At 25.9% G+C, this 27,870-nt stretch overlaps 1 protein-coding gene across 1 annotated transcript in view; it reads right to left on the bottom strand.

Annotated features, from left to right (window-relative positions):
* LOC111635690 (death-associated protein kinase 2-like) overlaps positions 1 to 27,870 on the bottom strand; it is a 100,401-nt gene that overhangs the window by 45,643 nt on the left and 26,888 nt on the right. The window contains exons 2-6 of the mRNA XM_023380728.1: positions 18,283 to 18,504; positions 16,103 to 16,241; positions 7,730 to 7,853; positions 4,848 to 4,923; positions 3,124 to 3,276 (exon numbers count right to left, since the gene is read on the bottom strand). Coding sequence (XP_023236496.1) covers positions 3,124 to 3,276; positions 4,848 to 4,923; positions 7,730 to 7,853; positions 16,103 to 16,241; positions 18,283 to 18,504 — 714 coding nt within the window. The remainder of the gene's footprint in view (positions 1 to 3,123; positions 3,277 to 4,847; positions 4,924 to 7,729; positions 7,854 to 16,102; positions 16,242 to 18,282; positions 18,505 to 27,870) is intronic.

Below are 27,870 nucleotides of genomic sequence, written 5' to 3'. Positions count from 1 at the left end.
TTTTTTCCGAAAAATGTAAGAAATTCGAAACTAAAATTTTTAAATAAAAACATTTTACTTTATTTTATGATAAAATACATTTTAAAAATTAAAAATTTATATGTATTTTGTATTATATTGTATTAATAAACAAAATTATTTGCTTATTTTTCACTTATGTAGAACCTAACCCTATACCTCACTGTAAATATGGGTTCGTTTTACGCCGATTCGATTTGCGCCGGCTTTTGTAGGAATGGAACTGTGGTGTAAACCGAGGGCTACCTGTATATTATACAATTATATTATTTAATTTAATAAATCATAGTAATAATTTTGCCTACACATGCACTCAGCAGAGAGAAATAACATTACTACTACACCACCAAAGCTCAGTGAGAAAAATTGTATTGTTTATTAAACAAATGTTTTCAACCTATTAACATAGGCCATCTACAGGTTCTGAACTCAATTATAAATTGTCCCAAAACAGACCATTTGGTTTTTCAAATTTCACATTTAAACTTAATATTTTAAATAAAACTTTAAATTTGAATGAATTAAATACATAATTATATTTTCTTATTTTTATTTTATGTTGTTAATCTTATTTGTTAAAGCATAAAAATTAGGAAAATATAAAATAAAACTACAGTTGATTGTAAGGGAATGCAGGAATCAAGAGTTATGTCTTATTCTCTTTTCTATGATGTATTTCCATGCCAACAGTAATGCTTTTGCATCCTAGCATTCAGGCATTGGTGTCTAATTTTACTCTAATAAATACTTCAATCCTGCAATGAATATGGAAAAAGTAGGAGAGTGTACTATTGTAACAATGTTTGCTTTATCTCACTTTACAATCAAGCCTTCCATTCGTGACATTGCCACTAAAATTGTTTTACCATGGCCTTTTTCAACATTCTATTTGTGTTCTTTGAGATACACCATGAGATTTCCTTGTGTAACACCCATGTAATATTTTTTGACTCCTAACTGTTGGTTTTCATAGTGTATTTTGTATATCCCAGATTGTTCCTTGTTCCTTAGTTTGTCTTTAACATTTATTAATATGATATAAATATTATGTGCCCTTTTGTACACTACCTTCAATTTTTTGTAGGATGCCAGCTCATTCATAATGCATCTCAAATATCTGTTGTATGTAAATTTATTAAATTCTGTTGATTTTTTTTTGGAATTTCCTTCTTAACTCTTAATGACTCCTTCTATTGTGGATGTTGTTCTAATTTCTTTGATTCTGTTAATTTCTTTTATTCATTCCTGTATAATGAAGCAATACAAAAAGGCTCTTCTAATAAGTGTTCTAAATGCTGAAAGTTTGTATTTGTATGGGTTTTGACCATGGTGGAATGTAAATGTAGCATTTGTTGGTATGATATATACATCCATACCTCCTTGTTTAAACTGAATGTTAACATCTAAGAAGTGACAAGTAGAATTCTTCTGTTCCAATTTTAGATTCAAACTATCATTATTGTTGTTGATAATACTCAAAAACTCTTGAACTCTCTTGGTTATTCCTCCAAATTACAAACACATCATCCACATACTATAGAATATGATATCTTCTTTGAAATATCTGAAGATGTATTATGTAAACTTGATAAATGTAAGTTCTCATAATAGTCCTAATATATAATTTCCCTTTCATATTTCGAAACCATGTTGTATCTTTATATTAGTTTTTCAAAACCGCAATGCAGCGTAATAATTGACACTTGGCATAACTCATTTATTTCAGTTTTTGTTGATTTTTTTTTAATTTTTTTTTTTTTGTAATTTAATTTTTCTCTTTATTTTTTCTGGGAGTCTTTCCATTGTTTTTAGGAGTTTCTCCATTGTCAATTTTATTCTTTTTTGGATTTTCTTCATTATTTATGTTATTATTTATTTTATTTTCCCTAGTTTTAAGTAGTCTGTTAGCATATCCATTTAACAGGAATTTTTTCTTCAAGTCTTGAATATTATGCTGCATTGCGGTTTTGAAAAACTAATATAATTTCCCATTGGTACTCTCAAATTATATATTCACCTCAGGTTAATCCACACTGATAGCAAATTGCCAACAAATGCAAAAAGCAGAGCAAATAATACATAAAATGTGATAGCATCTATAATATAGTGATAGACAGCACGCTAATCATTTGTTACAAAAAACTTTTAACATATAAGCGTTAAATTATATACGTATGTCACTAAATTGATAGAAATTTGCCCTCTTTGTGAATCAATTTGTACAGCTATATAAAACATCGCAACTAAATCCACAATATAGAGGTGTCTAATGCATGTGTATTATAAAGGCGCGTGTTTTTGTTTAAATATCTTCTTATGTTCTATCATTGCTGTTATTCCAAAATGTTAATTATGATTGGAATGTTTTAAAAATCTTTGTATTCGAAAAAGGATCTTATATCTTCTAATGACCTGAAGAAGACGAAAGTGTCTATCGTCAAAAGCACTTGTCAATTTAGTGACATACGTGTATAATTTAACACTTATATGTTAAGTTTTTCGTAACAAATGTGATAGCATTTCTGACAAATTTTTCCATTTAGCAAATCACTCCATTAGGTCAATACATTGAAAATTTTTGCCTTCTAGATTTTGTAGTGTGAACTATGTGTATAAATTTCACTAAATGAATAATCACTTTCTGGTTTCCCCATTCATTGTTACTATTTGCTGTCAGCATGAGGTAACCTTTAAAATGATTCTTTGTTCCTTCATATGATTGGAGTTTCAGCAGAAGGTAACTGATACATGCCAAGTCAATTGAAAAAAAAAAAAACAAACAAACAAACAAAACTTTGTCAATTTTTTTAAAAGCACATGACTTAAATTGTATCACTGTACTTATGACAATTATCTTCACTCTGAAAATAATTTATAGTAGTTTTACTTGTACATTTCTCACTTATGTAATATTTTTCTTGATTTCCTTGAAAAATGTATAAATAGAGCTTGACTGTCTGTCTGTCTGTCTGTGTCTGTGTATATATTATCTACATATTATGTATATCACTTCTAATATATTTGTAAATTATAAATATATATATTTTATAAATACACATAACATTTTCTATTCAGTTATCAATTTAAAGAAAACATTTCTCTTACCTGGAATCTTTAATGAGCAAATCTTTAATAAAATTTTTTGCCAAATCACTTGTATTAATAAAATATTCATCATCAAACTGATAATCAACTGCTGATATGTTAGCAAATGTTTCTTGCTTATTATCACCAAGAAATGGAGAAGCACCACTAAGTCTTAAATAAAAATGTTTTCACTTATCATATTATATACAATATTAATTTAATTAATATTTAATTCATACCTAATTAATATTTTATATAAAATTAAAATAAGTCATCTACATTTATCTTCATTATTACAGAAAAAAATTAAGATAAAGCAAGAATTTGTCATTCTCTTCCATATTGCTTTAAATTTTATGAATTTCAAAATTACAATCATTTAATTTGGGGAAAGATTCATTTGAAAAATTTTGAGATATTTGGAAAATTTAGTCAATATAACTACAATTAGAAAATATCTTTCTAAGAAAATGAAATGTTAATTATTATAGATAGAAAATGTAAGCAAATAATCCATGTCAAATGAAGTAATATATTATTTGATACAAATGTTTGTTAAAATAATGATCACATATAGCAAGAATTAATGTTTGATTAACAATATTTTCTTAAAATAAATAGCTGAGAAAAAATATATCATCCAATATAAATAATTTAATAATCAATTAATTGCTATAATTAATATTAAATATTTCATGAAAAAATTTCAAAATTAGTTTTATAATGTCGTGTTTGTAATAAGGCTTCAATTGAAAGTTTCAGTTTATTTTCAACAAATGGAAAGATTATTTTGATTATATTTATTTATTCTTTATTCATTCATATCATATTTATTCACTCATTACTACACTTGATAAAAACAGTTATTTGTATGCAAATATATGTTGTATATATTTGACCAAAAAAAAAATCAAAATAAATGTGAACAAACTCAAAATGTTCTCACTTTGAAATAAGTAATTCAAACTTAAAAACTATAACTCAATACTTTCATTATATCATTCTATGAAAGATTAAAATATCATAAATTAGCTCAATTTCAAAATGTTATAGAAAATTATGACAACATGACTTAAAAAAGTATAAAGTATCAAAGAAACTATCAGATCAGTCTGGAAGATATGAAATTTAAAATCAGTTTGTTGAAAAAGATCTTTGGGAAAGCAGGATGAGCTGTCTCTAACCACTCCAAAAGCCAGATTTATATCTACAGAAAGTTATGCTGTGTATTTGGTGAGAGTGGAAGAGGATTGTTTATTATGAACTTTGGCAAATAATAAAGCAATTACACAAAAACACCTGGAATGGATCAACAGGAAAATGTCAGACTGCAATGTCAATGAGGAGTTGGCAAAGTTATGCAATCTTAAATGGAAGATTTTTATGCCATCAATCTTATTACCCAGACATAGTACCATCCAATTACTGTTAGCTTCAGTCTTTACAATAATTTATGGGAAAAAATTAAGTGCACTACAGGCAGTTAAAAACTAATTCAAAGACTTTATTGCCAAAAAATATAAAAAGTTTTTAGAAAAAGGTATCATAAAGTTATCTAATAGATGGCAAAGAGCCATTGAAGCAAACTGTGTACACATTATTTAATAAAATGTTAATTCTGTATAAACATATTGCTCTGAATTTTTTTTTTATATTTTGCAATGAATTTTCCAAACAACCCAATATATAACTAAATACAGACAAACTCAAACAAGAACTTTTGAACTGGACAGAATACTTACAAAATGTAAGTAATAACTCCAACACTCCACATATCTGTTGCAAGTGATACCGGCTCATAATTTACAATTTCTGGAGCTGAAAAATAAAAAACGTTTTAATTACCAATCATAAATACTTTTTATAAATTATTGTTAATTTTCAAGAAAATTTTGAAACAGAATTTTCCAAAGCAACAAAGCATAAATAAAATATAGTTTAATGCTATGAATAAAATAATAGACTTTATGCTAGCTAGTATAATAAATGAGCTATATTAATAAATATTTTATCTAATGTCATTAAAGATACTATACTAAATTGTCTGCAGTCTGCAAAAATAAAAATATCAGTAGACATGACAAAATTAATAAAACATATTTTACTACCATGTAATTGTCATTGTATCAAATTATAATAAATACTANAGATATATATATATATATATTTGATATATTCATAGTTACTTATTTATCATCATGAAATTATTATAACTTCATAAAGAGTTTAAATAAGTACTTAGCTTTTCTGTTATAGTGATAAAATTATATAATGCTAGAAAATTATTTGTAAATATCACAGAATTTATATTAATCGTTTATCAAATTAATATAATCATATATGAATTATTTTAGAGGATTTATTTCAGATATTTAATCATCTTTAAGACCTAAATCTAAAAGCAAATACAATTTTAACTATATGCTTGTTTCGGATATTGATAAACTTTTCATAATCAATAATAAAAATCCAGTTTATATAAAAAGAGTTCCTCTCTATTTCTCTAAAATTTTGAAAATTACCTAACAGTTAAATAGTAAACTTTAAATTTCAAAAAAACAATTGTGATTCAGCAAAAATTCCACTGGTTTTGCAAAACAAAATATTTCTATCGACAAAAAATATTCTACATTATGTGATGTTAAAAATTTATCTGTTAAGTTTAGCATATGTTCAACAATGTTTTATATTTATTTAAAGTCAATGGTACTTCATAATTAAATATATCAGTGTTTCTAGAGCAAGTGTAGAATCTGTTTATTTTCATATAAAATTTTAAGGATGACAATACATAAAACTGTAATGATAACTTTTATGTTTTTACTGTTGTTTTTATATTGATATTAGTGAACTCAAAATACAATAGATAAAAAATATTTTGATTTTATATCAAGTTTTACTTAACTAATTTTATTCTTTATTAACTTACATTACTATTATTACTTATTTTAAAATAAATTTTATAAAATAAACCTAACACTATAAAAAATAAAAAACAATGTACCATTTCGTAAGCATAGAAGTAATAGTCATAGTATTAAATTATTTTGTATAGTTTTTAATAAAAACTTTTTCCTATTTTCCTACATATGCCTAGAATGCCATTACAGTATTTAAATTAAGTTCAAATTTACAGACATACAACATTAAAATAAAATGTTAAAAGGTACTCACTTTTAATGTTTTATTTTGGTTTATTTGTTTTTAATGTTGTATGTATAGAAATTTGAGTTTAATAATCATTATTTCTATTAATAAAGTTTGGATTTCCTAATAATTTGGTGTATACTATATATATTTAAAATTCTTGAAACTGATAAAATGATAAAATTACTTTATAAAATATAATGATAGAATTATCTTATATGGTTTACACGATAATTTTATTTTTCTATAAATTAAAAAACTAAAAAAAACAAAGAAGTTATTTTAAAATAATATTAGTATTAAGAGTTAGATTTTAAATGATAGAATCAATAACTGTAAATCATATTTTATAAAATGTACATAAACAATATAAATTAAATAACTATTTTAATTAAACAAAAATGTTTTCAGCCTTATTCAGTTACATAAAATATTTATATTAAAATAATGTCATTCAAAAACAAGCTTTAAAAACTTCTGAATGTTATTGTTCTAAATATAAATGTCTTTTTTTCTTAATAGCTGAAAAAAACAACTGAATTTAATAAAGTAAAAATATTTCTGGAAAAATAATATTTTGATTTCTCAGTTAGATAATTATCTTATTAATACTTATATTTTCTGCAAGTTACCAAGTATTGAGATTTCAAGACTTTAATAGTATGTTTATGATATTAAATGAATTTTCAACTTTATAAAATTCATATCATTAACATTATAACAAAAATGAATTAAAAACATACAAATAGTGTACAGTCTCTCTCATTTCTTTTCTCTCCTCAAAAATTCTAGTCAGAAGGCCATGTATATAAGCATGTATAGATTATCTAAATTACAATGATTTGAATGCACACATTACAAATTTAAACAATTTTTTGAAACAATAAACTAGACATCTGATCTAGTGATCTTGAATAAAATACATCCTACAGATATGTATAAAAATTTTTAAATGTTTACCAATGTCACAATTTTCACTTAAAATTCTCCAAAACTTATTCATATAAATAATATAAAACACAGTATCTGCAATAGCTTTAACATTAAATTTACAAGTTTTTAAACCCAATCATTTATCAGCAGACCAAAAAAGTTCTTGTCACTATTGCAAAAACTGTATGAACTTTTTTTGATCTGATGAAAACAATTTTTTCACTCATAAGAAACTATTTGCAAGGCAAACAAGATACGTATGTGAGTGTTTGATTACTCGACTAGGACTTTTAATCCATCACTTCTTGTATTTTATTCCATTAACCCAAAGGCAATTCCACTTAGAAACTGGTTTTACAATTTTGGATTAATTTATACATTTTGTACAATTATATATAAATATATATATCAAGTTTTGATATGTTGAGATGTTATCTCAAACTATATTTTATTTTCAAAGCTAAGAAATTTTATTTATATATTCAACAATATTAAAGTTTTAACTGAATATCAATCATACTTTCATTTATATCATTATACATACCAACAAATTCTGGAGTTCCCATTAATTCTCTTATGTCGGAATTTACAGTAATTTTTCTTGATAATCCAAAATCTATTAATTTGATATGTTGACTATTTTTACTTAACAACATCACATTTTCTGGCTGTAAAACCAAAAATTTAAATACATTTAAAAATAATTCAAGTTAGTAAAAAGAAAGCTTTAAATTAATTTTAAAACAAATAATATATTTCAAGCATAAAAATTTTATAACTATAATATGATGTCAAATTATATTAAATGTTTAAACTATCAATGTCTAATTTGGCTGAAAATTCTAGAAATTCATTAAGAAAGCTTTGTAAAATCAATTCATTTTTTCTGAAACAGAAAATCTCAAAAACACATTCTAACATAACAATTAGAAAGAACACAACAAAGTTCTCTCTCTTAGGTGACTGCTAAATAAGGATGTATAACTAAAAAGCAATAGACTAACTGAAGATTTTTTGAAAATTTTTGCTCCAGTAAAAACAACTTAATTTGTTTAATAAACAAGTTAATTTGTATTAATAAACATTAAATGTTTTCCTTATCTCTTAGGAAAAAATTTATTAGTACATTTTAAATGTTTTTTTATAAGAAATATAAAAAATTAATACTTTAATTTACTTTCTCATTCTATTTTAATGAAAGTAGTTATTATATAAAGTATATTTTCATTTAGAGAATACTAATCATAAAATCAACAATAAAAAATGGAAAAATATTTCATAGTTATTGTTATATAGTGATAAGAAATAATCTTTTTATATATATTACAATTAATTTGTTTCTATTATGCAGAAGATTAAGTTTTAAAGATGGAATTATTAACAAAAAAATGACTTACAAACAGCCTTGCATATGTAGAATTCTCAGTTTGCATATTTGCTTAAAGTATAATTTGGTATACATGAAATGTTAGCTGGCAAAATACGCAAGATTGTTTGTAACTCATTTATATCAAAATTCTTTGATTTCTTCAAATGATCAGTATCTTCAATACAAGGAAACTATATTGACAATGCTATCAGTACAAACTTTCTTTAAGAAGTTTTTTTATTTGAAACATTTTTGGGATTTGACATCATCGAATATACAAATTTACATCTTTCTCAAGTCAAATGTAAATTTGTACCATTGAAATGAGATATTAAATCCTGAAAATATTACAAATAAAATTATTTACTAGTTCTTTTAATGAAGATTTGTATTGATGATATGGTATTGTATAACAATAAGAGAAAGATAAAAATACACAGTATAGAAAATTACATTAAGCAATAAATGTGTTAGCTGCAAGAACTATTATTATTTTTATTTTATTAACAATAATTTAATTTATTACTTTATTTTACATTTTATTTACTTTTAAAATTCTTTCCATGATAAAATCATATATTGTTAAATCTATCAGTTTGCAAAACTGTTGTAATTCTTTTCATATGTAAAATTGTAATAAAGGTTTCTAAAGTTTACAAATAAGCAATAAAATTATCATTATACCCATCATTTGCATTTAAAATTTTTATTTTGATGTTATGCAAATGAATTTATAGGTCCTTGATTTAACAAATAAAAAATTTCTATCCTAAAAGAAAACTTTAGAAGTTTTTATTCACAAATAGAGCATGCTAAAATGTTAGGTCAATGAATCAATAAACATAAATTAATATACATTACAATATTCTACTCATACTTATACATTATAACAACATTTCAATAGATCCTGTACATTGTAAGTTCATTATATTAATACTGTACAAGTTTTTAAAATACAATAAAACTTCTCCATATGACCATATTAAAGCCAACCACTTTCAGATGACCGGATTTTCTTAGAACAGAATTTTTATTCCATATGAATCATTGTTTTAACACTCCTTAAGATGACTATCTTTTCCTGACCAATGGTGGCTATCCAATCTAATAATCTCTTTATGTAAATTACTCTTTTTAAAGGTAATATCTCCAATTTTTTCATTCCATGAAAGAATGAAAACTCAAAATTATGGGCATGTTGCACCATTGAATTGGTCTAAAATTCTGAAGGTAAAACAAAAATTGAAACAATGTATCTATTTTCTTCTGTTCAGTTCTATCATAGGAAACATACATAATTTGTTGTTAATATTCTCAACAAGTTAGTCTATGCTTTATTCTTATGTTTTATTTATTCTTATTAAACTAAATAATATATCAAAGCCAATTAATTTAATCTTTCCATTAACAGAGAAAGATAAATGTAATCAATGACAACAAATTTAGATAGAATTTGGGCAGTTTTTGGATTTCTTTGATCTGAAAGAGATCTGAAATTTGACCAAATAGAAACAAAATATTAGAAGACAATCTTATCAAAAAAGTTAAAACAGAGAAAAGAAATGTCCCTTTCAGTTTACTTTAGAATAAAAAATTTACAAATGTATGCATTACATTTTCAGGTACAGTACAAGAATTATATGCAATATATTAAGAAATAATTTTTTTTAGCAGTAGTGTTAATCAATACACAGCATTTTTTAAATAGTATTTAATGTATTGTCTGTGTAACGTTACACTAGAATGCTATATACACTTTGTATTACTATCAAACATACTACTTTATATAGTACTCTGTATCCATCACATCCTTTGACAAGACCACTCCTTGAAATGACAAGTTTTTCCTAAGATTTTTAAATGGTCTTTTGAACAAGTTTTAATGTACAACTGATTTAATGAATTTTTGGCAATAGTGGATACATTTTCATACCAGTTAATCTATTAAATTGAGAGCCCACTGTATTTTCATACATTTACTAATCTATCAGTCGTCATTATTTTTCTGAAATGGTTTACTAATGATGAATTATACTTTGAATAAAATTATGTTTAAAAATATTTATTCTCTCTTCAAAAGTATAATAATTACTATATTTACTCACATATAAGACGACATCGCATACAGGACAAGGTATGACTTTAAACATCAAAATAATGAAAATTAGATTTATTAATACAATTCTAATTTTATTTCTTGTAATCACAAGTAAAATATCAAATGAACGTAAATGTACACATTATCCCGCAAAAATTACTAGCATTTTAAATTTTTAAGGAAAATCTTGTAAAATCGACAACATAATTTGTTTATGTAAAGTTGAGACAATCAGGAACATTTTTTGCCAATTCTTAACAGTCAAATCCACTCTCTGTCGATTACACTTATGAGTTTCTCCAAATTCTGATTTCCAAGTAATCATCTGTTTTCACGTGGGAATGGATTAAAACATATCATGCTCCTGTGTGATTTTGGAATTTCAATCTGGAATTCAATTCGAAAGTTTTGCTTTTCCTATTNATGTATATCACTTCTAATATATTTGTAAATTATAAATATATATATTTTATAAATACACATAACATTTTCTATTCAGTTATCAATTTAAAGAAAACATTTCTCTTACCTGGAATCTTTAATGAGCAAATCTTTAATAAAATTTTTTGCCAAATCACTTGTATTAATAAAATATTCATCATCAAACTGATAATCAACTGCTGATATGTTAGCAAATGTTTCTTGCTTATTATCACCAAGAAATGGAGAAGCACCACTAAGTCTTAAATAAAAATGTTTTCACTTATCATATTATATACAATATTAATTTAATTAATATTTAATTCATACCTAATTAATATTTTATATAAAATTAAAATAAGTCATCTACATTTATCTTCATTATTACAGAAAAAAATTAAGATAAAGCAAGAATTTGTCATTCTCTTCCATATTGCTTTAAATTTTATGAATTTCAAAATTACAATCATTTAATTTGGGGAAAGATTCATTTGAAAAATTTTGAGATATTTGGAAAATTTAGTCAATATAACTACAATTAGAAAATATCTTTCTAAGAAAATGAAATGTTAATTATTATAGATAGAAAATGTAAGCAAATAATCCATGTCAAATGAAGTAATATATTATTTGATACAAATGTTTGTTAAAATAATGATCACATATAGCAAGAATTAATGTTTGATTAACAATATTTTCTTAAAATAAATAGCTGAGAAAAAATATATCATCCAATATAAATAATTTAATAATCAATTAATTGCTATAATTAATATTAAATATTTCATGAAAAAATTTCAAAATTAGTTTTATAATGTCGTGTTTGTAATAAGGCTTCAATTGAAAGTTTCAGTTTATTTTCAACAAATGGAAAGATTATTTTGATTATATTTATTTATTCTTTATTCATTCATATCATATTTATTCACTCATTACTACACTTGATAAAAACAGTTATTTGTATGCAAATATATGTTGTATATATTTGACCAAAAAAAAAATCAAAATAAATGTGAACAAACTCAAAATGTTCTCACTTTGAAATAAGTAATTCAAACTTAAAAACTATAACTCAATACTTTCATTATATCATTCTATGAAAGATTAAAATATCATAAATTAGCTCAATTTCAAAATGTTATAGAAAATTATGACAACATGACTTAAAAAAGTATAAAGTATCAAAGAAACTATCAGGTCAGTCTGGAAGATATGAAATTTAAAATCAGTTTGTTGAAAAAGATCTTTGGGAAAGCAGGATGAGCTGTCTCTAACCACTCCAAAAGCCAGATTTATATCTACAGAAAGTTATGCTGTGTATTTGGTGAGAGTGGAAGAGGATTGTTTATTATGAACTTTGGCAAATAATAAAGCAATTACACAAAAACACCTGGAATGGATCAACAGGAAAATGTCAGACTGCAATGTCAATGAGAGTTGGCAAAGTTATGCAATCTTAAATGGAAGATTTTTATGCCATCAATCTTATTACCCAGACATAGTACCATCCAATTACTGTTAGCTTCAGTCTTTACAATAATTTATGGGAAAAAATTAAGTGCACTACAGGCAGTTAAAAACTAATTCAAAGACTTTATTGCCAAAAAATATAAAAAGTTTTTAGAAAAAGGTATCATAAAGTTATCTAATAGATGGCAAAGAGCCATTGAAGCAAACTGTGTACACATTATTTAATAAAATGTTAATTCTGTATAAACATATTGCTCTGAATTTTTTTTTTTATATTTTGCAATGAATTTTCCAAACAACCCAATATATAACTAAATACAGACAAACTCAAACAAGAACTTTTGAACTGGACAGAATACTTACAAAATGTAAGTAATAACTCCAACACTCCACATATCTGTTGCAAGTGATACCGGCTCATAATTTACAATTTCTGGAGCTGAAAAATAAAAAACGTTTTAATTACCAATCATAAATACTTTTTATAAATTATTGTTAATTTTCAAGAAAATTTTGAAACAGAATTTTCCAAAGCAACAAAGCATAAATAAAATATAGTTTAATGCTATGAATAAAATAATAGACTTTATGCTAGCTAGTATAATAAATGAGCTATATTAATAAATATTTTATCTAATGTCATTAAAGATACTATACTAAATTGTCTGCAGTCTGCAAAAATAAAAATATCAGTAGACATGACAAAATTAATAAAACATATTTTACTACCATGTAATTGTCATTGTATCAAATTATAATAAATACTATTTGAGATTTGTTAATAATAAAAATACTCAAGGTAAAAAAAATTTCATGATTTTCTAGTGAATTTTTATCGCCTTATTTCAANAGTCAAAGATAATAAAATATTTTATTATTTTAATTATCTAACAAAAAATAATCTAAATTGTTTATAATATAGCTTCCACTTATAATCCTACTTATGAATAAGAACTTTGTCAAATTCAGTATTCCTAATTATATTGTATATTATTCCACTATAAATTCAATTTTATATATAATGCATACAGAAATCCTTTCAATGTTTGTATTTATTGATATAGAATGTTAATTACATTTTTTAGTATTAAAAATTTGATCGCCTTACAAGAACATTAGATATTTGAAAGTTTGTTAGTTCCATATAAACAAACTTTCTTATTTACATAGGCTTTCAATTTAATTTTCATTCATCTGAAAATTATTTCAATGAAGACTTTTTTTAGAAACTCGTTTTCATTCAATTCTTATTCAGTTTTCTCCAAATAGTTGAACAGTAATATGGTTTAATTAAATAAACAAAAAATATTAGTACACAATCAGTAATCAAATGTAGTAAAATAAAAGTAAAGTTAAGAAACAAAACACTTCCACTTTAAATGTAATAAAAGTCAACCATATATGTTTTTAATTAGTACAAAATTCATAATGAATTACATATTCTGAAATAAAAGTTTAAAAAACTTAACATTAATCAAGACAATACTTTACATTCCATTTGTGTGAATTTATAAATTGTTGGAGATATAAATATTAAACACATTCTATTTTATTTGTACAACTTTTTATGATTAAATTAATAAATTTTTTAAAAATAATCATGAAGAACAAAACTTTATTGAATGTAAAATTGATGTTTTAATGTGAAAGAATGCTTGTTTCATTTTTCAACCAACAGATGACTGCATATTTTTTAGAGTCATCTATTGGTTGAAAAATGAAATAAGCATTCTTTCACATTATTAGATGTAAAATTTCATTCTTGATGTTTATAATATATATATCAAAATATCTTATAAATAATTTGTCAATAATGATGAACAACATGGGAATCATTATAACTTTTATTTTCAATACACATATTAAAAATAAGTTATATATTGAAAACATGGGAATCATTATACATAAAACACTAGCCTTCCTCCACCTATTCTAAATTAATTTAAATTACAATAGTGCTAGAAGAATTTTTTGCATAGTAGTATTATAAATTGCATTCAATACTTTGTACTTCAAACTTATACCAATATCTTATGAGTTAACTTGCTGTATCTCTTCTGTGTCCATTGCACAGCAACTATATCAGTTTTTATCCTATGTAAAATTCATGTCTTCAAATTTACTTATAAATACACATTTTCACTTAATTAATAAATTTCTATCAATTTATAAATTTTATCATTGTTTTTTCATCTTTCAAAAGCTTTTAATAAAAATTAATCAGATAATTCTAATCATTTTACTAATAAAATTTAATTGTAAATGATATTGCATAAAGAAAGTAGAGTGGTGTAATTTATTCTTATAAATGAAAATCTAATTTGACTTATTTAATCTCTAAAATCATATTTTCCAAAACCATTTATAATATATAGAACTATTGAAAATAAACTATCCAATTCAATGACAAATTTATTATTGATGTTTTCTTAAGGAAACTATATTTTAACAACATAAATTAAATTCAGTATGATAATTCTAATTTTTTAATAATAATTCTATAAATGTGTTCACTAATTACAATGTTTTTTAAGTTCCAATATTTATTACTTCAATATTACTGTAAACTTTCTAGTGAATGTTCTTTTATTGTTTCTTTCAAAGAGTTTAAACAAATAAAAATTATAATTTAAAATATTAAAACAATTTATTCATCTTATGATAACAGATATAAAATAAATTAAATTTTGTGTGATTAGATTTAAAGATTTAACTTTAATTTGTAACAGAAATAAGCTCTAATTAAAAACTAGAAATTTTAGTTATAAAAAGATGTTCTCTTTTAAAAATCAAAATTAAAAGTTTAAATAAAATTAAATTATGAAATAAGGAAATATTCACCTGACGAAATGACTAATTTTTTGAATAATAAAAAAGAGAAAAGAAATTAATGTGAGAGGTAGCAATTTTTTTTATTTATAGTTATATGTAATTAGTTACATTATTTAATTTTGTTTCAGTTATTTTAAGTTTTGGAAATTGAATTACATTAAATCTTGAATGCTCTCTGAATACTTCCCTACTACAGATTCATTTGCATAACTTAATTTGAATAAATGGAATTGCATTCTACTATTCTAATATTGCAATCATATATATAAAAACAGAAAATTATTTAGGATTTTATGCTTAAACAGATGTTAGTAGAGACAAATTAAGAAAAATTATTTCTCAAAAGCAAGTACNATAATGGTTGCAAAAATTTTTAAATATCCTAATGCATCAAACTTTCATAAAAATATAATGAAAAATCATCTATCATTATTTTTTGTTACATTTATTATTAATTTTATTTTATAAATTCATCTGACTTAACACACATTTTATTAAATGTACATGCCACAAACAAAAATTCTTTATACCAAATGCATTCTACGTTGTGATGATACATATCGGGATTTAAAACTAACCTCCGAATTATATTAGAGGCTAAACTGCACTGAATATAATTAAAATAAGTTTTGTTAGCTGTGTATATTGCTGATTAATAAATCATGTTATGAAGTGAATATTTTAATATTTAATAAAACAATTTGCTTAATGTACAAATAAAAACTTACTTTTAAATCTAAATGAGCAATATTTTTATTATGAAGATGTTCCAAACCTAGAAGTATCTGTTTAATAAATGCAGATGCTTCTTCTTCACTTAATCTCTCCTTTTGAGAAATGAAATCAAACAATTCGCCACCTTTAACACTATTCGAATAAAATTAAAATGTAATTAATAACAAATTTTTATCAAATATAATATGCATTTTATTATTAATACACAAAACATTTAAATAATTGATCTAAAAAAAATATATAAAATTCCATACTAATTTTACTATAACTTATGATTTTGTAATTATGTTAAGATTTATTTTAATTACCTATAAAACTAATCTTAAACTTTTCTCTTTTAATTAAATTTTATTTCTGTTATAGCAGAAAAGAATATTTTTATAAAATAAGCTAAAGATGGAAACTTATTTTTTCTCTCGACAGATGGCGCTACAATTTTATTGTCTTTTCAAACAAATAAAACTAAGTAGGAGAGAAAATAAAATAAATAGACAAAAGAAAATAAATAAATATAATGAAAACTTTAATGTTATTTATCTCCGCTCAGAAATCAGATAAGAGAATAATCCACAGCAGAGGAACATTGACCCATAACAAACAACAAGCGCGTGAGGGTGGCATGCACATGAATTATGTCACATTGTCGCTGGAAGACTTTTCTTAAAAGACATTCAAAATTCCGTGCGTGTATGAATTTAATTAGTGTGGCAATAATGGGCGTGTTTCCATTTTATATTGTAGAAAACAAGAGAACAATAGGAAAGAAGCTTGGGACAAATTAACCAGTTGACTTAATCGCATTTCATACTAGAATAACACGTAATCATTTCGGCACGGATAATCGATAAAGATAAAAGAATGAAAGCAGATGTATGCGAGAAAGATGAGAGAACAGACGTTTGTTATGACAGCTGGTACAAAACCCACATCACACCTGCACGCTAAATGGCTTTTAGAAAAGGTCGTGTGAAATGCAGCAGGCTGAAAATCAACTTTATATGTTTTCTGAACCAGTCGATTCGTCTCGTGTATGTACGCAAAGAAGAAGAGAAAAAATACGGGGAGATGATGATGATGATGATGTTAGCTAAAACCAGGCTGAAAATAGAAAAGAAAAACAATCAACTTTGTATGCTGTTCCGAACAAATTGATGTACGAGTACAGAAGAAAACCACATAGATGCTACTAGTTAAACTAGGGTGTGGTTGAAAAATATTCTTTCCAAATCGTGTTCCCTAACCACACCCACAACAGTAGCACCGGTCCAAAAATACGAAGAAAGAAAAAATGGCATTCTGATGAGATTTCTGACCGCACCCGGTTATAAGTACAATGCTGCAGCAGTTAAGAAAAGATAGAAACCTGCTTCGATTACGTCGTTAGAGGTACAAAGACAGAACGAGCGTCTTCCCAGAAACAAACCACGATTTAACCCTGCAACTAGTATAAAGGGGAGAAAAAAGATTCCCCCTCCCAAATGACACGTGATCAAAGATCGATATTAGAAAGTAGCTGATTCATAGGGAGGTACCGACATCCCAAAACAGAGCTATTTTAACTGTAATGTGCAATCTATAAATATCTTCAATATGACCGAATTTTTTTGATTTTAATAGTAAGGTAATACAAACGAGCCAAAATTAAATCAATAACCAGATTTAATAATGACAGGATTTATTGTTTAATATGAATTGATCATTGTTGAAATGAATAAAGCATGAAAACATATAAATAAACGTAGATGTTATACAGTATGTTAAGGCAGGATATTGCACCGCGTTATTATTTTCACGTATGATAAAAGGATTTTAATATTATTTTACGGTAAGTTTTGTTACGAGCTGATATGGGACGATTACACACAAAAGCTGTGAATGAATCAGAATGGAGTTTGTTGTCGGAAGGGGTGTCTTTTATTAATCACTTCCCTCTCTTATCTTCCGGTCTGACGAGGGTCACGGTCAAATGGTGACCAGTTTGACGAGTATTTTTTCGTAACCCTACTTGCTAGGCTGTCGGATTTACTTCCCAGAACCTTTCCTCGAATGTCGTTGCCTCCGACGTGATATAAATAATTAAAAAATTCCACGTCGTTGTTAATAAAGCCGTGCCGTAACTGTTAAAGGATATTACGTAAACGAGAAATGCACGGAAGATAAGAGAGTATCTTACAGTTCCATAACGAGAATGACTTCTGAACCATTGTCGTAAACATCGTGTAAGCTGATGACGTTGTCGTGGTTCATCTGGCACAGAATTTCCACTTCTCGAACGATGTCTTCCATCGGTACGCCTCTCCTACTTGTAGAGGTTTTCCTTTTCCTGATAAATTTGGCTGCAAACTCGACTCCGGTCGATCTGTTAACGCATCTTCGAACGACTGCAAACTGACCACTGCAAAAAGAAATATAATATATAAATTTGAGGATTTAAAAAAAAAAATTAAAATTTCAGATTTCGGTAAAGGTTTGTTTATTTATTAAAAGTTAATTTGAAAAATAATATGTTATAAAACGCAACAAAACAGGCTGGAGATGTTTAAAAAAGTCTTCAAAATTATCCTCTAAAAACATCTAATTTTGTAAATAATAGACCTATTTTCTAGGTTGTATAATATATTTTGAATGACATTGTAAATGGTAGAAAAAAAATTCCAGACGAACATATATAAATCAATAGAATCACGAAAGCTAACAATAATTTTTTTTTTCCTCTCGGACAAAATTCATCTTTGAAGAAAGCGACATTCAATGGACATCATTAAAACAGAAAACAGTTCTATTTTTTATTATTATTTTTCTTGTGAAAATTCTCATGAAAACGCGCCTTTCTTTCAGAAGTGGAGCGAACTAGTCACGTGTGGAGGAGGATCTGATTGTCGTTAACGAACCAACAAACAGTACTAGCTGTCAAACTAGATGTCCAAGAGATACAGATAATTGGTCAAGACATCACATTGTTCCCTATAGAAAAACGGCGCAAGAGAAAAAAAAAAAAAATATTGTTCCAACAGGCTTCAGACATTATTAGAGGTCAATGAATGCATCCCGATTAGATTACAACTAGCAATTGCTCCTGTCTCGACATTTATTATAGTTTTAAAACTTAGTTTCTATTTATAATTTCTGCTATTTTAAAGGGCTGCATGATACGTTTATTTAATACCCGATTGCATTTTCTACAAAACAACAACAAATTTCGTTGAAATAATTCGTGAATATGCTTTATTCATGTTTAAAATTTGTTTAGAAAAATCGATTACTTTGATTTCACCGACCAAACTCGTCATGGCGTAAATCAGATAATAAAGATAAAAGCAGACAATCGAGACAAACCCGGAACCTAGAAATTTGTATAAATGAGCGTTTCAGATATGCGAAAATAATCTTATTTGATACAGGATGACAAGATCAAAGGTCATCATCATCTAGACTTGAAGTACAACATCCTCCAGATTGAAAAAAAAAAAAAAGAAAAAGAAAATCAATGAGCCTGTTCCCTTTGAAAACTGATGGGCGACACGTGTATATTGGTTTCCTGTATTACCTTCATTTTTTTTAACGAAAGAGGAATATTTGGAAAGATACCTTAGAATATTAATTCTTTTCTTTAACAAATAATTGCAATATATATGAATTAAAACACAAGCGGTTCATCTTTATTATTAAAAAAGTATTATATTCTTAATCGCTAATAAAATCGACTGGTGTTTATGCTTTTTTATTATTATTATTTTAGATTCTATGTGAAGAAATTATACTAGGTTAAATAATTAGAAATATTTTAAGAATTTATATTACATAAAATATGTACACGAATTGTAAGCAGAAATGTCGATAAATTATGTCACTAATTGGCGAGTGAAAAGAGCATTTGGCTTTCTCGCTAATGGTTTTGTTAAAGATGATTTGCTCAAAACACTTTTCTAAACTATTTCGTGCCGGATGTGCATGAATAACTATGTCAGTTTAACAAAAGATTTCCGCTGGACAGGAATTACGGTTACAATAAAGTCGGGGAGAGAGAGAGAGAGAGAATCGAGACAACGAGAGAAACAGTTTAGCAGCTTTACCTTTTGTGTAAATGGTGCAATTAAAGTTAGCTCCGGGCTTAACTAAAAAGCACGATTTTCTTGCCACGAAAGAAAGTAAAAAAAAACTAGGAATGCAAGAAAGATAAAAAACGAAATCATTCGTTTTAAACCGTAGCTAGTCTATTACGAGAATCTCGGTTTATGTTATGATCAAAGCGTAATTAACATTGATTTTAATTTAAAAATTCGTACGGAGTTCATTAACCCTATTAAATAAGGAAGAAAATTAGAGAAAAAAAATATTAATCTCTATAACCATCCAGCTATTTCACCTCTGTCAAAGGAAGCCTGACCAGAGAGGAGGGAAGTGACCCATATATAGGACGATCAGATGATAGACAATAGTACCGTGTATACAGATAGCCGTCTTGGAAACGATACGGACTCGACGATTTACAATCAGTGAAATCATCATTGAACCGTACTGTCCTTTTTTCCGCTCCAGAGACAAATCATTGTTTGTCGTTTCCCAACTGTTGTCTGTAAATTGTCAACGGGTAAGGGTTTATATCAACAAAACTGACACCTTGTACTTTAAGACTTCCTCGTTTATACGGCGTGGGATGGAAATATATGGTTGTTTTCACTATATAACCGGTTAGATAAAGAACTTCCGTGCTGCATTCTACAGTCTTATTTTACAGACTGAAAGAGATCTTTGCATTCGTATATATATATATACATACATACATATTCCTGACATGATTTGCAAAAAAGTAATATGGAATGTAAGAAAAATGAAGAAAATTTTCGGTAAACGAAAGGAGAACGACCGCCTAAGATAATTAGATATACAGTATTGGCCTGGAGGAGTTGAAATGGCCTTCGAGTTCTAACCATAGTTAAGTAGATAGACAATCATTAGAAAATAGTCTACAAGGACTATTTTCTATGTATCGATTATAAAACAGTGATACAGTTTTCTTAAACATATTATTAAATTGTTTTTGTTTTTCCTTTAGTTGCGTTGACAGACACGTTAATCCGTCCTAGAACAACCTTTAAAATCCAATAGATCAACAAAAGGCGAGTCAACATTAGGAACAAGGTGAACTAGAATAATGAATCTCAAGTATGTTCCCTCTCGAGGAAAGGAAATTTTATCACGCATTAATGCTATATCATGTTAAAAAGACACACATTAATAAACCAGAAATGATTTATCATTTTTAAACTTTTATTATTCAAAAATGATTGGAATTCTTTAGATGGACGATAAGATTAAAGAATCCAGATTTATTAGCATTTAATTGATGCTTAATAGATTTTTTTCCTGGCGGAATCTTTTTTTTTATAATATAATAGTTACTACATGTTAAAAACGTTCGACTCGAGTGAGTATAAACGATAGATTCATTTAACCGGCAATTTTCCACAAAAAATATGCAAAATAGATAATTATCCGATATTAAGTAGGTTAATTACCGCAATGTATCCATAGAAACTTATGTATGCAACCAATTAAACTAGCACTTATTTCTCAAAAAAAAAAAAAAAAAATTTTATTGAAAAATCTGACTGTTCTTAGAGAGGTGAAAGATGATACTCTCGTGACAATAAACATTTTTAAATAATTTTTGTATTATTATTTATATTGTGTATTGTTTACAATTGAGAAATTTAAGTCTATAAATCAATCATGAAACTTGTTTAATATCAGAGAAAGGTTTTCAAACATCCTATTAGTATTGAACAATATTTCTGGAACATGACATCTCTGTTCATTTCATCCGTGTCAGATGTCATGTACCAATGCTATTATGCATTCTTATATCGCTAAAGGTCATGAATAAGTTCTCAATTCTTGGTAAACCATGCGGTAGTTAAGATCTTTTTTTTTTATTCCTTTTTTATTCTGACATCCGTCGTTAAGATATCTGATCTAAATTCGATCCGTAATGCAGATAAAGTAATCTTATGGTTTGAAAAGTGTTTCCAGGATGTTTATGATGAAGGAGTGGTGAGAAAACTGACTGGAAACGTGAAGCATCTACTCCAGAATAAAACTGGGGCCAATGAAAACGCTAGAAACTTTCACGATAGTTAGTATGGCCCTTGGCTATAACGCCTAATTGTGAGAAAAGAGAGAAAAGGTTAGCGATCCTAAGATGAATCTCAACTAACGGAAAAGGTCACGACCTCTTGACGAAATACAAAAGAGTATTTCTGAAAAGGAATAGTGGCCCCAACTAGCGGGGAAGGTCGTCCTTCCTGCATGACAAGGACACTCAAATACAAAGCCGGTGGGGGCAATCGCGGGTACGGTCGTATGTCAGTCCACTGACCTCAGACGATTCTAGTGGCGGAATTCTCTAGACCGTCACGTAATTTACGTGAACTTGATGATCTATCACGTTTTTCTTCTGAACGGAGCACTGGATCAAGTGCACAAAGAGATGTTTGTTTAAAAGACGTTGATGATGAATAAATCTTACACTAACTACGAGTTTCATATATATATATACTGGTTTGAATTTTGACCAAAGCACTTAAAATTACAGTAAATATTACTGTTTTAAATAATACGTTATATAATTTAAATATTTATTAATATTTTTAAAATGCTAAATTATTTCTAATCTTGCTTTTTTATTCCATAAAAAGTGTATGTTCCTATGGATAAATATATTGCTCATAAACATTATACAGGAATCATTTTTGAAAATAATGTTACTTTAAATATCCTGATTGATTTGAAACGTTAGTTTCTCTATTCTACCATTGTTGTAACTAAATGAGCTAAATTTCCATACTCTCTCAAACAATAAATCTGTTATGCATGAAGAGATAAATCTGGAGCTCTTTAAACATATCCTTGCAAAGAACAACCAACTTCCTTGTATTCAAATCTTAATCATTCAAATATCTAATAGTTGCAATCTTATGTAAATAAGTATTCTGAATAAATGTTATATCTAGGCAAATGTTATACCTAGGCAAGATTTGATGCTTATCTGATATGAAAGATTCATATTTCTCATAATACTGTATATAGTATAATTAAGAAATTTGAATTTTGTTTGCCTTTCTTACATACCAAAGAAACTAAAGATATTTAATGTAACTTGATTTATTTATTATTGTTCCTCATTAAAACAAAAAAGTTGAACAGAATATGACGATAAAAATTAAAATGCAGGGGGAAAAACAAATTATATGCTCTGTTTAATTAATGAAATAAAAGTTAACTAACTTTGATTTTTTTTATTTTTATATATTTGCTAATAATATGAAACAATACCAAGTTCAAAACGAACATTCCTTCTGTAATTAAAATTGCAATTTTAATAAAACAAGATTTTTTCCAATGAAATTATTTAATATAAAACAATTATGAGAATATAGACACGCATAATAAAAGAATTAATTGCCATTTTATTTTGCTAATTGAAGTAATTCAAATCAAAAATTGTAATAGCACATGGCATGATTAATCAATTTAAAAACTACAGACATCTGTCATTTCACTGCAAACAACACATTAAACAATACTTAAAAAAAATAACTAAACAAATAACTGAAGCATTTAAATATCAATTAGCTCTGGAATTTCCAATTTTATTTATGTTACTTGTATAATATTCACTGCTTTTGTTTCTCCTTTAAATCTATTAATTTTTTTCTTTGATTTTGTTCTCATAATTAAATAACCAAGTTTTAAATATTTTTTATAATAGCTAAAGATAAAGTTTTCAATTATAATTTTAATGGTATGAAATTTGACTGATGTCACAAGTTCATAAGATCAACTCATGTAATTAAAACATGAATTTATTTTTAAAAATACTTAATAAGGAAGTGAAGAATTTGTAATTACGATTTTTAAACTAATTAATTCTTTAGTATCAACATTTTTTAGATAAATCTTTTCCTATATTTTAAATTTAATAAATGATATCCTACATTATATAAATATAATATTTAAAACCTAATTATTGATATTGGGTACATTTACATTATACATGCATATACTGTATACTGGTAATCTTTTATGTAAATTTTTCAAAGATTATTAACCTCATTAAACTTTTTAAATTAATTAATTTATCCTTCAGCTTACAAATGGAATAAAAATTAATTAAACAAATGAACTAATATCTAATTAGGAAAAAACTATTTAAAGCTATAAACAAATTTTCTTTTCTTTAAATTCAATATGAAAAATGCAAATAAAAACTGGCATTCCAAACATTTTAAATATTTGAAGAACTTTAAAAATGCTATTCCGTCGGCAATAAAATTCAGAATAATCTTTTTAAAAAATTCTTTTTTTTTTATTATTAAAGAAAACTATAAAGATATTTTATATTTTAAACACAAGTAAAATACATATCAAATGAGTGTTCAGTATAATAAATATATAGCAACATGATATGTTGATATCATTGACCAAACTTAGAATATGACATTGAAATTATCCAGTTAACTAACCTATATCAAAATAAAACCAGCAGGTGTTTAAAGAATACTTCAAATTATAGTTGTACTTTTTGAGAGTTCATTTTTAATTAATAAATATTAACTGCTATCTATCAATTTGCTAAATAATTAATTAGCATTGATAAAGTAATTTTTAAAACAGTAACAATACTCTGTAACGGCCAGTCACCACCTGAAGCAGACCTCGGTGGAGGTCGAAAGTACTTGTGGAATTTAATAGTGACATAACACTCGTAAAAAAAGGTTTTTCGTGGATTGTTAATACTCTGTATTTTATTATTTATCTTTAACTGAAACTTTTTCATAAACACTTCAATTATTTCACTCAATTTATATATTTAAAAATTTGCATTTAATTCAACTATAATAATTTAGTTCATGATGATAATTAGATATTCAATGATTTTACAGTGAGTAAAAACAGACTATTCTATTACTAAACTTTAATTTGAGTCTTTTGTAAGTAAAAACTAATTAACTTTATTGATCAATTTCTAAAACATTAACATAATTAAAAGAAATATATGTTCAAGATCACTCTTTTAACAAATGAAGAAATATTCCTTAAGATTCCAATATTTATTACATTTGTTATTGGAACAAGTTGTTATTTTCAAAATTTATAACACAACAGTAAAACAACTTGAATACTTATAAACAGAGTAGGTGGTTGTAATTTTTTCATTTTATAAACTATGCTAATAAAATAATTACATTGTTTAATAAACTTTCTGAAGATTAAACTTCAGTTACATTTAAAATCAAACAACAAAAAAAAAATTGGAATATTTCCAAATATAATGCTTTTAAATTACATATAAAGATCAATATACAGGTAATAAACTAACTAACAAATTAAAAATAATTAGTTTGAATATTATCCAGAGTTGTTATTTGATTAGCTAATCGCATTGAAGAAAAATCTAAAGTCCACATCCTGGATTTAAATTATTTTTCTTTCTTTTATTAATAAATATAGGAAAGTTTTTGTATCACATCACATTTCATAAATTTGAATATTTTAAGTGGATAATAATTTAGTCATTAAAATGTCTGGATTGGTTCCTTTGTTATCTTAATTATTTTTCCCTTCAAATAACAAAAAAATAAGTAAATACTATTTTTTATTACTCTTCAAATGTTTTGTTCAATTACTTTTTTCTTGTTATAAATAAATATTAATTTGAAACATTATCGTTTCATTAAACTAAATAATTCATTAAAAATGGCAGTTTGTAAGTCAGAATATATATATTTATACTAGCTNAGGCTAACATGTTACAGTGAGTTATTTATAGCCAATTTCGAATTTTCGAGTTTTGTTTTAATATTGTTACAATTTTTCGGTCTTTGTACTTCAGACCACTTATGCTGAACAAATTCGTTGTGATATACATTGCTAGAATTCTGTTAGTAAATAATAAGATTAATTTTATACCGGTAGGAACCACTACGGGGCCTTAAATTTTCTCCGTGCCCAAGGAAAAATTCCCATCTCTCCTCTCGACAACTCCCTTACAAAACAACATTCATCTTGAAAAAATGTATTGTAAATTGAAATTCAGCGTGAAATTTAGAACGTTTTGATGGTAATTATATTAATATATTTATTTTAATTTTAATACTAACAAGTAAGTTATATTATTTATTTATTTAGAAATATATATATTTATACTAGCTTTTTTCCATTAATTCAAGAAGTCATTTTGGTATGATCCTTGATCAGCATTACAGAGAATTAACATCTGGTTTTATATATTGATGCATTAGTTGATAACATCCATTTTTTTTTTTAATGACCATACTGGTGCATATTACATGAAAGACTTACTGAAGATCCTCCAGAAAGGCTGCTATACTTCTAACTGACAACCTTAACTTTGAATTTTCCCATTGAAGCGATTACCCCTAAAATCATAATGCTTCACACATTAATGGTTGAATGCAATCTGATCATGTCAGAGCATGTATATTTGTATGGCCCAGATAAATTATCCATACCAAAAAAAACATTGCTTTTTGTCTGAAAATACTATCATATTAAAATCAGTACCTTTGGAGAGATGGTGCCTTCAAACACCAGGCATTCCTGATGGTGCTTTTGAGACAGACAGTTGTTTCAATATTTTGCAGGAGCTAAAACGTTACTGTTGCAGAATCTGGTGGATATTACAGAAGGTTTATTTAGATTATTACATAATTATTACTATTATTATTATTAGATTATATTACAGAAGATATATTTAGCTCCGAGGATTTCTGATAATAATGATTCATAATGAGCTGATTTTGTTTAGTTACTGCCTTTACTTTCTATAACAGACGTGTCCCATCCCAATTTTTTACAAAAAGTTGTCAGAGTTTCTATCCTTCCTCTTGTTTCTATTATGAATGATATTGATGATAGTCTTTCTAGGAATGGCTGTCATTTCATCTATCTTTTGCAGACTATGGTACTATTCACATAAGGTCATCACTTGTGAGTCGATTTCATCGGAATGCATTCTGCTGCACAGAATCCAATCCAAACTATTTCCACAAATATAATACAATAAGCAGAATATGATAACACAACATGCAAAATCAATTTTCTTAATGAAGGAACTTCTGGTCACACTATTTATAGGAATCTTGTGGCAAAATCTGAAAAGTTCAAAAAACTTTCTGAACATTTTGACCAATTCACTCATTACTCAAGTTTGAGTTATTTCCAGGTTGATCCTCCAGCTATATCTTATCAACTTCCACTTTTAAGTGTTCAATATTGTCCAGCAGTGAAGTTAGTTTTTATTGTATATTACATTTTAATATATATATATATATATATATAAACATCACTAAGCTTAATGTTATAATTATTTACCATATTACTGCCATAATTAATTGGCCTATTTTTTGCTACTATTAATAATTAGATATTAAATAATTTAATATTAGCCAAATTAATTATGGCAATCATTTGGTTTATTAATTTTAATATATACTGTATATAGTTATATTTTTTATTTAAAGAAAAAAAATACTGAACTAATTTATGTTTAAATTTATTGTTATTTGTAACAAAACATTTTAACAAGATAACATCCATCTATCTACATTGTGTAAAAAATTCTTAAAATGTTTTGATATCCAGCACATGTTTCATAGATCCACTTTTTGTACTTGTACAAAGAATCATATCCACTGTGACTATTTCCTGACAAAAATATCATTTCTCAATTGAATTT

This window comes from Centruroides sculpturatus, unplaced genomic scaffold (assembly GCF_000671375.1).
Source record: "Centruroides sculpturatus isolate CEXI.00-Female unplaced genomic scaffold, Cexi_2.0 scaffold882, whole genome shotgun sequence".
NCBI lineage: Eukaryota > Metazoa > Arthropoda > Arachnida > Scorpiones > Buthidae > Centruroides > Centruroides sculpturatus.
The sequence above is the reverse complement of the archived record's forward strand: the minus strand, read 5'-3'. Positions and strand labels throughout refer to the sequence as shown.